This window comes from Ornithorhynchus anatinus, chromosome 11, assembly GCF_004115215.2.
Source record: "Ornithorhynchus anatinus isolate Pmale09 chromosome 11, mOrnAna1.pri.v4, whole genome shotgun sequence".
In the NCBI taxonomy this organism is placed as follows: domain Eukaryota; kingdom Metazoa; phylum Chordata; class Mammalia; order Monotremata; family Ornithorhynchidae; genus Ornithorhynchus; species Ornithorhynchus anatinus.
This window is the reverse complement of record NC_041738.1, coordinates 2616377-2627914: the sequence shown is the minus strand read 5'-3', so window position 1 is coordinate 2627914 and position 11538 is coordinate 2616377. Positions and strand designations below refer to the sequence as shown.

General features: G+C 66.7%; 1 protein-coding gene across 3 annotated transcripts in view; it reads right to left on the bottom strand.

Annotated features, from left to right (window-relative positions):
- Positions 1 to 3688: 3688 nt before the first annotated feature.
- CDON (cell adhesion associated, oncogene regulated) overlaps positions 3689 to 11538 on the bottom strand; it is a 102921-nt gene continuing 95071 nt past the window's right edge. For 2 of the 3 annotated variants that reach the window (XM_029074890.1, XM_029074889.2), the window contains exons 18-20: positions 10469 to 10548; positions 4455 to 4714; positions 3689 to 4039 (exon numbers count right to left, since the gene is read on the bottom strand). In XM_029074890.1, the coding sequence (XP_028930723.1) occupies positions 3867 to 4039; positions 4455 to 4714; positions 10469 to 10548 (513 nt within the window). In that variant the 3' untranslated portion in view covers positions 3689 to 3866. Of the gene's footprint in view, positions 4040 to 4454; positions 4715 to 4825; positions 5097 to 10468; positions 10549 to 11538 lie in introns of those variants that run through there. The other variant, XM_039913410.1, reaches the window with a different exon arrangement.

Sequence of the window (11538 nt, the reverse complement as noted above, 5' to 3'; positions counted from 1 at the left end):
GGAGAGGGGGGGGGGACCCAGCACGGAACCTGGGGCTGTGAGAGGCAGAGGAAGAGCGAGAGACGGAGAAGCAGGGTAGGGGCCACCCAAGGGAGGGGAAAAGCCAGGTTGGCTAGCATTTCTGGGAGGAGGCGCGGCCCGCCCCGCTGGCCAAGGCAGCCGGGACGGTGGAGAGGATTAGGATGGAGTGGAGGCCTTCAGATTTGGCAAGGAGGAGGGCACTTGTGACTGTGGAGAGAGAGCCGTAGGTGGAGGGAGAGGGAGGAGGGGAGGGAGCTGGGGGAAAAGTGGAGGCAGAGATTTGGAGCAGAAAGGAGGTGGGGAGGGTGTCCCGCGGTCTGTCCCAGCCAAGCAGGGGTCAGCTTCTTGCTGCCCGTCCCCTCCCGGGGCAACGAAGTCTTCTTCTGGGCCGTTAATTGAATGGGAGATAGCGCTTCTCCGCCGAGGCCTGAAAGCTCAGGTCCTCCCGTCTTCCCTTCCCCCCTCTCCCCCGAACCAGCTGGGCCGACACCTGGGACTCCCGGCCCGGCACCGGACGCCGACGACGCCCCGGTGAATGTCACCATCACGGTGACCGCCGCGCCCTGAGGCCCAACCGGCGCCGGCCGACCCCTCTCCCCACCACACCCCGATTCCTCCGTCTCCCCACCCGTAGTTCGGCTCGACCTCGAAACCGAGTCCCCCCGCTGGCGTTCTGTGCTCCTCTCCTCGTCGTGGGGGTCGGGGGGGGCGGACGGCCGCCGCCCCGCGGGTCAAGCCATCGCTTCTGTTCTGAACGGGGAACCCCCCGTGGTTGGGAGGAGGGGGCGGGGGCAACCCCGTTGGCACCCAGGGTGGAAGAAGTCTCCAGGGAGGCGGGCAGGGGGACTGGGGCTTGGAAATCAATAAATAGGGGCCAGGCCACGGGGGTCATCGCCCAGGCCTAAGGTCGTGTTGTGTTTCCGGTGGGCATGCTTGCGTCCGCCTCCCAGGACGGGGCAGGGCCTGGGGGTGGAGCCCGAAGAGGAGGGGTCAGCAGGGGACGACCTCGCCCGCTCCGTGCCCGCAGCAGGGGCAGAGGCCCAAAGGGAGACCGCGGAGTCCCCCGGCCGAGGGAGCCTGGCCTCCCAGAGGGAGAGCTAGAGGGAGAGGGGAGAGGCCGTTTCCCCCTGCAGGGGCAGGGTAAGTGTCGCTAGTTGTGTTGCACTGTCCTCTCCCAACCCCTTGGTTCGGTGCTCCGCACGTGCGAGCGCTCAATCGCTGCCATTCGCCGATGGAGCCGGGGGCCCCTCCCCACCGGGAACGAGCAGAGGCAGGAGCCTGGGGCTGGGAAGGGGGAGCGGGAGGGAGCCCCAGGATTTGGCCAGGGGAGTGGGGGAGAGCGCAAGCCGGCCCTCAACCTCAGGCGGCCGCCGGGCCCCCAGATGATGTGGCGGCTAGGCTTCGGCCGCCTCGGCGGCCCGTTTAGACGCGCCCTAGGGGACGGCAGGAAGGGCGGAAGCTCAGCGGGCGGTCCGGGTGTCTCCGCGCGCTCGGGAAGGGCGGGTGTGACCGCAAGTGCTCAGGGGGCGGAAAGACCCCCAAGGTCCCGCCCCGTGTCGGACGGACGAGGATCGGGCCCTCCACGGGGCCTCGGCGCGGCTGCTGCGGCCAACCGCCAACAGCGGAGGGGCCCGACCGCTCCCCGGCCCTCGCCTGGGCCTCGGTCTTCGGGGCCCGAGGCGCGCCGCCGCCGGGGACGGTCCGGAAGCCCCCTCCTCCCGGGAAGCCAAGCTGACACGAGGGGCTCGGTGGAAGCAGCATTCTCTTTAATAGAAAATCCGCCGGCCCGGGGCACCGGCCCACTACTCCGTTTCGGACCTGTACAGCTTCGGAAACGACGTTACAGCTTTTTTTTTTGTTTTTTAGGAAAATATAGCGTACTTTTCTATACGGTACAAAAACATGCAGCCGGAAGCCGGGGCGTTCCAAGACAACCAACCCAGGTGGAGGGAACGTGGGCGCGGGCAGGGGAGAGACCGCGGGCCTCGGGTTCGACGGCGGGGGCCGGCCGCCGGGGGAGCCCCTCGCCCGAGGGGCCCCCTGCCCTCCCCGGCCGCTCGCCCGGGAGGAGGTGCGGGCCTCCTGGGGGGAGGAGGGACTCGGGGGGGGGTGGGAGGGGACGGGCTCGGCTGCTACCAGGACGGCGCCAACCCCAACGCCGAGCCCATCCCGGGCCCGCCGGCCCCCCGGAGGGCTCGGCCCGGGCCCCGGCCAGCCTGGGGCGGAGGGAGGGCCCGGTCCGCCGGAGGGCCCGGGCCCGGGCCGGCGGGGGGAGGGACGGGGGTGGCCGCCTCCGCCGCTCCGAGCAGGGAGGGGTCGGGCCCGCCGCGAGCAGGCTCCGGAGGGAGAGTCACCACGGCAACGAGATTCCGCACCGAGGGCCGCGGCGCTAGCAGGCGGCCGGGAGCCGGCCAACTGGACTGGCCGCGCGAGCTAGAGGCCGCCTGGCCCCGCCAAGGAAAACAGGCCGGGGCCGTTTCCCGGCCGAGGCCGGCGGTATCACGCACACGCGGCTCTCCGCGGGGAGCGGCGGGGGGCTCGCGAAGCCTAAATACGAAGGCGTTATATATAGAAACTCTTATAAATAAAATACCATAGGCAGGGAACACTTAAAACAGTGTCAGGAACAATATATAAATTAAAGCCGTCCGTCGGTCCGTAAGGAGACGGCCGCCGAGGGGGACGCAGACGGTCCTCCGCGGTCGCCCCTCGACGCGCGGCCCGGGCCGGGCCCCGGTTTACGGACAGGGTCCGTTTTCCCGCCGGAGGGGCCGGGAGCGCGCAGGAAAGCAGAGGAGGGGCCGTTCCCTCGGAGCTGATTCGACGGAGGCAGCGGGAAGAACGAAGGCAGTCTCCGGGCCGGCGGGGCGGGGCCGGCTGGAATGTAGCAGTGGCGGGCCGGGCCTCGGCCCCCGGCTCCCTGTTCTCCCCGCGGGCGCGAGGCGGCGAGGGGCCTCCTCCATCCTCCCTGCCGCTCCTCCCACGAGGTCGGGCCGAGGGAGCGGGCTCCGGTCGGCCCCTCTCCCGGCCCCGAGGGCCCGGTCACGCGTCCCGGCCGGACGGGGAGGGTGCCCGGGGGGTTCGGCGGCGGGGTGGGGGGACCCCGCCGGGGGCGAGGGGGACGGCGGCTCCCGCAGGGCGGCGGAGACGAGGCCGGAGAGGCTTCGGGGCGGGCGCTGCGGTCCACCGGCCCGGGCGGAGCCTGGCGGCCGTGCGGCGAGTCGTTGACCGCGCCGGCATTTTAAACGTGCCACCGCGCGCCTCCTCCCGCCCGCCCGGGAGGCTCCGGCCACCCCGGGGTCCGGCTCCCGCGGCCCCGGGCCGTGCCTCGTGGGGGTTAACCGGGCCCTGCTCTGCCCCGGGAGAGGAGTCGAGGGGAGGCGACCCCGACTCCCCTCGAGGGGCCCGGATTTAGCCCTGCCGGCTTGGGGGTCGGAGGTGAGAGCACCGAATTTGGGGTGGGGGTGGGGGAACCGCCGCCCCCGCCCCTCCCCGTGGGGGCCGCGTCCGAGGACCCGGTCCTCGGGAGAGGAGGCCCCGGCCTCCGTGGAGGGCCTCGGAAAAGACGGAACCCCCCCGCTGGGCTGAGGTCCAGGACAGACCTTTATACGAGACGAGGCCGCTCCGCACCCGGGGCGCGGCGAGGGAGGGTACCTTGTGGCTTAAATAGAAAAAGGCAAACGTTTTAAGATACATTCATATGACGTTACCACTACGAGAAATAAATAGCGTCTCTCCTCCGTCTCTGCCTCCGCTCTGGGCTCCCGCCCCTCCGGCGGCTCCCGAGGCCCGCGCTGTGCAGTCGCTGGGCGCAAGTGGGAAGGTGGTCCCGGTCCCCCCCGGCCTCAGGCCTCCTGGGGCCGCTGGAAGTCCCCCAGGAGGCCGGCCGCCGCCGCCGCCGCTCCGGGGGGCGGCCAAGCCGACCTTTCCCTGCGGTCTTTGGGCCCGAGCTGCAGGACCGGGGGGCTCCGGCTGAGGCCGTCCGTCTCCGAAGGCAGATCGCCGCCGCCGCCGCCGCCTACGGACGGAGATGCCCGGAGTGGCAGGGGGTGGGCGGGGGGGCCGTCCCCGACCGTCCCCACCGCCCCTTAGACGGCCACACCAGTGCAACGCGCCTGGGACCCCGTGGCTAGGATTGGGAGTCCCCGGGGGGGGAGTCTCGGGAGAGAAAGGGCTACCACTTCTCAGCCACTGGGGTTGGGGGGGAGGAAGAGGAGGAGGGAGAGGAGGGAGGAAGGAGAAGGGGAGAAAGAGAAGGGGCGAGGAAAAAGATGATAAGGAGGAGGAGGCGGAGGAGGAGTAAAAGAGCGAGGCCGAGGAGGTGGGACCCCCATCCAACCTTAACACCCGTTTCCCCACTCAGGGACCCCCCAGCTCTGCCCCCGGCGGAGTCCCAGATGCCATCGGCGCCCCGACCCCACGCTCCATCATACCTTCTGCCCGCCCGGAGATCGGCGGGTCCCTCCTGCCGTCCCGGCAGCACAGGGGCGGGGTGGGCTCCGGCCCCCCTCTGTCCTCGGGGCTCTCCTCGGGCGACCGGACGCCCCTCTCGGGCGCCACGGGAGCCCGGCACAGGGGCCCCGTCAAGGGCCCGAGGGGCTTCATCTCCAAACAGTCCGGCGGGTACGGGGCCGTCACGGGGACCGTGGCCGGGGGGCTGCCGCCGAAGGGGCCGTTGGTTTTGGTGAAACACCTGCACCGAGCGGGCGAAGCGGAATCGACGGTGACCGTTCATCCTCGTCCCACCCGAGCCCCGGTCCCAGCGGTCCCCCCCCCCCCCCGGATGTCCCGAGGGCGGGGGGCGAGCGGCGGGGCCCCCGGGAAGAGCAAGGGAAGAGGCCGGGGAAAACCTGCCGTCCGGCTGAGGGCAGGTACCGTCCGGCTGCCCGGGCGGACGCATCCGCCGAGGGCGCGTGCCGAGGCCACCCTGAGGGCCCGCTGCTTCCATCCCCGTTTTGTTTTTCTGCCGGTTCTCGGCACCGTTGATTGCTGGAGTCGATTAGGGTGGCGTGAGCCTCCACTTCAACTCTGCCCTACTTTTCTCCAGCCTTCACCTCCGGAACTTCTTTCACGCTCTGAAAGGGAGCGAGTCGGGGAAGGGAGTTGGGCATGGCGAGGCGCCGCTGTCTCCGGGCGGTCGGCTTCGATTTTGGCGCGCCGAACGGAAAACCCGTGGACTCGCCGAGGGCCGGCGGGGGCCCCCAAAGCGGGGGGTGGGCGGGCAGGCCCCGGGCCACCTGCTGACCCGTGAAGGGGACTCCAGTCCGGGGGGACTGACCGGGAGGGCCGGGGGGCTCGAGTCACCGGGAGGTGAGCAGAGAGGAAGTAGCCGTTAGTGGGAGAGGCCCGTCCACGGGCCTAGCCGTTCATTACAATCCAAAATGTAACTCCCACGGAGCAGGTCGCTCACCACAAACACACACGCGCGCCGCAGGCCGGGTGGCCGTCCCGCCGGACGGGGCAGACGACGGACTCTCGGGAGAAAGCGGGCGGCGGCCAAGGCGGGGCCCGGAGGAGCCGAGTCCCACGGCCGCCCCGGATGGAGGGCCAGGGGCCGGCCCCCGCCTTTGCCGTTTCCCAACACCCAAACCGTTTGGGCCAGCGGCCCCCGAGGCCGGCCCCGGCCACCCCTCTCCGTCCGGCCTCCGGGCCGCGCCCGCAGCCCGCCCGGCCCGGAAAGCCGACGTCTCCTCTCTCTCCGGCTCCGTTCCGGGGCTCCAGGTCTACCGGCTTCCGAGCGCACACCCGTCCCCAACCCCTTGCCTTGGGCAGGGCTGTCCCAGGGTGGATGCTCCGGGTTCGGGGGACGGGGGACCCACATAAACGTTTCCCCGCTCTGACTCGAACCCAGCAAAGAGAAACTCTTGGGGTCGTGGCCGGCGGCGGGCCGCCCCCGCCTCACGCTGTTAGAGGACCCCCCCTTTTCTCAGCCCCTTCCCTCACAGCTCCTCTTCACTAAAGCCATGAGAATGGTTGCGGGGACAGGGGGCGGGGGGCGGGCCAAGAGGCAGACCAATCCATGCCCATTTTACAGCCGGGGAAGCTGAGGCTCAGGAAGGCTAAAGGATCCGAGGGTCGGCGACCTCGCCTAGGTTCCTCCCGCCTTCCGACCTGCTCCCTCCCCGGGCCAAGTTGCTCTCTCACCGAAGCGCCGTCTGGGCCGCTCCCATTGCTGAGAGGAGGGGGGAGGGATCTGGTCCCGATTAGTGCGATGGAAAGAAAGAAAACCCTGACAGGTGCAAGACGAATGAGAGCACGGGGGACGGCTCTGGCCAGTCTCCTCGACCCTTCCGCTCCCAGCGGGGCCGGACATCTCAGGAGAGGGTGGAGTCAAGCCAAGACTGTGAGCCCAGGCCAGCTTGATTACAGAAAGCTTTAACCAGGTAGGAAAGTGTGCCAGTCCCTGGTACCCGGGGCCTGCTGGAAGAGTAAGATGGCAGTAAAGGAGCTGGAAAAGGCCGCCCCTCATCAGGCCCCAAAGGCTCGCTCGCCTGGCCCGGGCACCTTTCGCCCATCCTGCTCTGGGTGCTGAATCCCAGGGGGAATCGGGCTAGAGACCCGACAGCCGCCCGGGGGGCTCCAAGTGCCTGCGTCTATCCCCGTTTCAGAGTCCCGTCACACACAGCAAGAGAAACCCATTTTCGGCGACAGGCTTCCACTGGCCCGAGTGCCCATTTCTGAACACGACGTTTTCGCAAGTGTTTACGGGACCGAAGACTTCGCTTCTACTGTTCCCGTAAACCCAGATCCACGGGCCCGGGCCGGGGTGGGAGGAGCCGAGCAAGCTCCCTGCCCACCGGGGGCACATCTGGATTCAATAAGGAGTCTAAGAAACGCAAATCATTCGTGAAGTTCCCTGGCGCCCTGAGCGCTGTCTTTCGATTGCCGGGCTGTCGAGGTGGAAGAGTGTTCACCGAGAGCCTCGCACTCAGAGAAATGGCTTCCCTCGATTCCAGACAAAAGCAGGAGAGAGTCAAAAAAAAAAAACAGAGAGAGCCGGGGAACGGGAGGAGGGGGGAGAGAGGAGAGGAAGAAGCCGATCTGTGAGCGTCCTGCTCCCCACACACGTACATAAGCACGTGCCCACGCGGCGCACACGTACCACAACACACGCACACCCACGCAAGCACTCCGACAGCCCCAGCCTCTGTACAGTACACAGGAGTGGACTGTTTCTCCACCTGCGGGGCAGGAAAATGACTCACGATCTATTAAGGCTTCACGCCGAATGGTAAATTCACAGTTCCCTGCCCTGGCCTCGGGGCAGAACAGTCCTGGGACTACTTGGCAGGGCCTGGGATCCGGAGTCCTAGTGCGGGGCGGGGGCGGGAGAACAGAGGCAGGGGACAGACGGACGCGGGGGCTCGGGAGACGCTCGCCCCCGGGCGAAGCCGGTTGGCGATCCGGCTTCCTCTTGGAAGGTCCTCCTCCAGTCAACCCTAGCGGGGTTAGAAAGCTTTCCCGATACTGATCTCCGAAGCGTCTTTCCATCCCATTTCAGCCGGACCCTCCGCCCGGGCCCGGGGCTCCGGAAGGACGGCGGAGATGTGGGTCGGACAATTCGGGACCCTTGGGTCCTCTCTCAGGCTGCCACGTCGGGCCTCGGTGGACGCCCTCCTCCCCGGAGCTGTCCCCGGGAGGGAAGGAGGGATTGGGGGGCAGGGGCACCAGATGTTGGCTGACTGGCAGTGCTCAGCGTGGACTAGGGGCCCATAGTTCCAGCCAGAGGGCAGCTCCAGTGTCCAGGCCTAAATATCCTTCTCTGTCCACCCGTCCCCCTTCCTGAGGTAACCACCTTTGGCCTTTGAACCAGGGTTAAACCACCAAACTCTGCAGGGACATCTCCCTCCAACCTCATGCCCGGCCCAACCTGTCCATTCTGCTCCCGGTGAGGGAGACATCCGCCTGGCGCTGCCCGGCTTCTCCTCTCTTCAGGTGCCTCACCGTCATAGCTGGAGCAGACGCAAGTCTCCGTCCTAATTTTCCCCAGGGTTCCGGGAGCCAACTGCCCCAGTTCGAGGGGAGACGCTTGCTGAGAGCGAGGCGAGCGTGCCTCCCGACGGAACCGAATCCCCAGATCGGAGCTACGTGGATCGTGAGCCCTACGCCGGCCTCCCAGCTCCCTCGGCTGGCCTCCCTCTGCCTCCGGACCAATCCGAGGGGAGTGTGGAGCCGTGGGCGAAGGGTAAATCTGCTTGTCACCAGGGAGGAAGGGTCTGGCTCGACCAAGGGATGTTCCTGCACCGGGTAAACACAGAAGACAAACTCACGGCCTCGCCATCTGCACTGCCCGCTGCTCCCCTGGCAGTTCCCCTCGGGTAGAGTCCCGGCGGGTGCTCTAGGGCGGGGACGTGGCCCGGGCGGGTATCCGGCCCGAGGCGCCCGGGGCCTGTTGGCCCCGTGAGGACCGACCCCGTCTCCGGGTATTCCCCGAGCGGCCCCCCGCCCTCAAACGGTGGCGCTGCTCTCGCTTCAGGTGGATACCCTGGACTCTCTCCTTGGCCATTCCTCCTCACGACCGAGCTCTCTGGAAAACCTCGATGGGAACCCTGGCCCTTTCCTGGTGGGAGCTCCCGCTTTCGGCCGTCATCTGCGAATTCCATCAGGGTCCTGGTTTCTCTCTTTTCCAGATGATCAAGGACGAGGCGGGACCCCAGGTCCCGGGCCCGCAGCTGAAAAACGAAACCTCCCTGGCCTGCGCGGGGTCTGCCTTCTCCTCCCGCCTGCCTCCATCCGGGAAGGAAGCGCCGCCATGGACACGAGGCAGACGGTTCCAGGAACGTTTAACCCTTGCTCTGCCGAACGAGCTCGGGGGTTCCGGAGACCGCCAGGGAAGGTGGCCTCCGTGCGGCCGGGCCACACTTTTCCCTTCTCCCGGGTTTCTCCGCTTCCGGCCACGGCTTCTGCCCTGAGGATGACCGGGCACAACCGCAGGCCAGCCCACCGCGTACGCTTCAGCTCCCGGACTGCTCATCTCCGCCGGCCCCCGTTCCCGGTCCAGCCAGGTGCCCGCCCTCCGGAAATGCCCGCTGGCTCCGGCTACCCTTCGGGGCATCTGAGGAGGGGAGAGCCGGAACTGGCGGGGAGCGTCTGCGAAGTCCCAAAGTATCGACTGTGGACTGGCAACGGGGAGTGCTTGCTCGGAGCCCGGAGCAGTTAACGAGTCCAGGCCGGGCTCGTCTCCAATGCCGCAATGGCCCCGGACCGTCCGGGCCTTGACGGGCTCTGGGATTTTCTGGGGCTGGAGCCAGGGCATACCGATGCCTGTCTGCACCGTCACGGGCCCAGTGCTTAGCCTTGGGTGACCCAGGGCTTCTCCTGCCTTTTTTTGTATATCTCTAAAGTGCTCACTACGTGCCGGGCACTGTTCTAAGCCCCGGGGTAGACACGAGGTAATCAGGTGGGACACAATCCACACCCCACATGGGCCTCACAGTCTTCACCCCCATTTTACGGAGGAGGTAACTGAGGCGCAGAAAAGTGAAGTGACTCAAGGTCACAAAGCAGACAAGCGGCGGAACCAGGATTAGAACCCAGGTCCTTCTGCTTAGGTCAAAGCCACGGAGGGGCCGGGCAAGTGGAGCTCCAAGAGCAAACTGGCTGACGATCCCAGACCTTCGACCACCAGCGCTTAAGGGAAGCCCACCAGACTGCAGGCACCTGAGAGCAGGGATCGGGCCTACTCATCCTACTGTGCTCTTCACAATAGACCGTAAACTCCGTGAGGACGGGGATCACGGGGGTCCCCGAGGACGGGGGTCCGCAGCCAGGCCCGACGGCTGCCGAAAACACCCCGCCGCCTTTGCAGAGTCTCCCGGCCCACGCCAGCCCAAGGCTGCCGAGGAACGATCCGCCTCCAGGGTCGGGAGTTTGCACCATTCAGGTCTTCCCAAAGAGAGTCTCGGCTCTTTGCGTTTGAGGCACAAACTCTTCCCACGATCCGCGGAGAGAGAAGGAGAGTCGAATCAGAGAGCCAGACCGGGGGCCGCTAAATTTGCTTTAGCCTTCTGGAGGGATTTGGTGAGAGAAAGATTTGGTGTCAGATGAAGGGAGGAAAAAGGGACCACGGTCGACTTGCAGTGAACCAGCTCTTGCCTCCTCTGGCTCCCAGCACCATGGTACGACACGGTCCCTCCCTCATCTGTCCTGATCCCGGGGGGGCAGCGACAGTGGCGAGGATGGGCGGGTCCACGTGCCCAAGCCCTCCTCCGTGACGGTGCCAGCCTCGGCTCAGCCCGGGTCAGATCTAGGACATCCAACTCCCCGTTCCTCGACCCTGAGTGGACCAAGGGGGCAGCACTCCACAGCAGCGCCCTGGCCCGGGGGACGGGGAAAACTTCTCCCCCAGATCCCTATCCCCCAAACCTCACACGGCCCCGTCCACACGACACCCTGCGACGCGAGTTCCAGCCGGGGTCCCGTTGGGCTCCCCCCGACGTCGGCTTACCTGTTGTTGTTCCGGCAGTTCCGACAATTGACGCAGGCCACCGGGTCGGTCCGAGGTATCGCTGTGTACGTCCCACCGCCCTAGGACCGCGAGGGATGGGCAAGGGGAAAGGAGAGAGAGAAGAGCCGCTGAAGACCTCGCGGCAGCCGCCCGTCCCGACTCCCTCCCGGCCCCCCCGACCCCGGAATCCCACTACTCTCCACCGCCCTGCCGCAGAATGGGCCGCGGCTTGCACGACCCTAAGTCTGTTCTCGGCAAAACTAAGCGGGATGCTTTTCTTGGGGCCTTTGTGCTGCGAAGAAAGCAAATAACTGTAAGGAAGAATGCAGTCATTTCTCTGGCCCGCCCTGAACTGAATGTGCCCAGAATATATTTGATTCTCACACCGTAAACTACCCGTCTGCTCGTCGGACGGCCGTGGAAGAGATTTTCACGCAAGGGCCGGTTGGGAGGGGTGGGGGTGTGAAATCTGCTTCGCCGAGGTCACGAGATAAACCCATCCTCATTTTCCTGTAATTATTTCGGTTCGGTCGGCGGCTCGCTCTCGGTTTTTCCAGATGGGCTAGTTCCTTAGCCAGCGATGACTCGGAGAGGCGGGTGACGGGCCGGCCTGTTGCTTTTGGCGGAAGCCGCCAGGTAATTAAGCAAAATGCCCAGATTAACACATACCTCACCGCAAAACGGTCGGGTGCATCCGTGACAGGCTGGGCCCTCGCCGGGGCGACCGCGGAGTTGGGTCAGACCTGTGGTCACAGCCCCGCGTTTTGCTGTCGCCCGGAGCCTGGAGCCCGCAGCGGTGGGGAGGAATAACTCGGGCGATTCTTTTCTCCACAAGGCTTTCTGTCACCACTCCGCTCTCCAGAGACCCAGAGTGGGGGGTGCTGAGCGGGGTGTCTGGGCGAACACTGGGAGATGACAGTCCACTGGGGTTCACTCCAACCCTAGGGTCCAATGTGCCGCCTGAACCTGCACCTCTTCTCAGCTGCTATTCATTAATTCTAATTATTGTCTCGTTTTCGATGGGGGGGGACCCGCTGGACTCAACAGAATTAGATGGAGGAAATGGACCT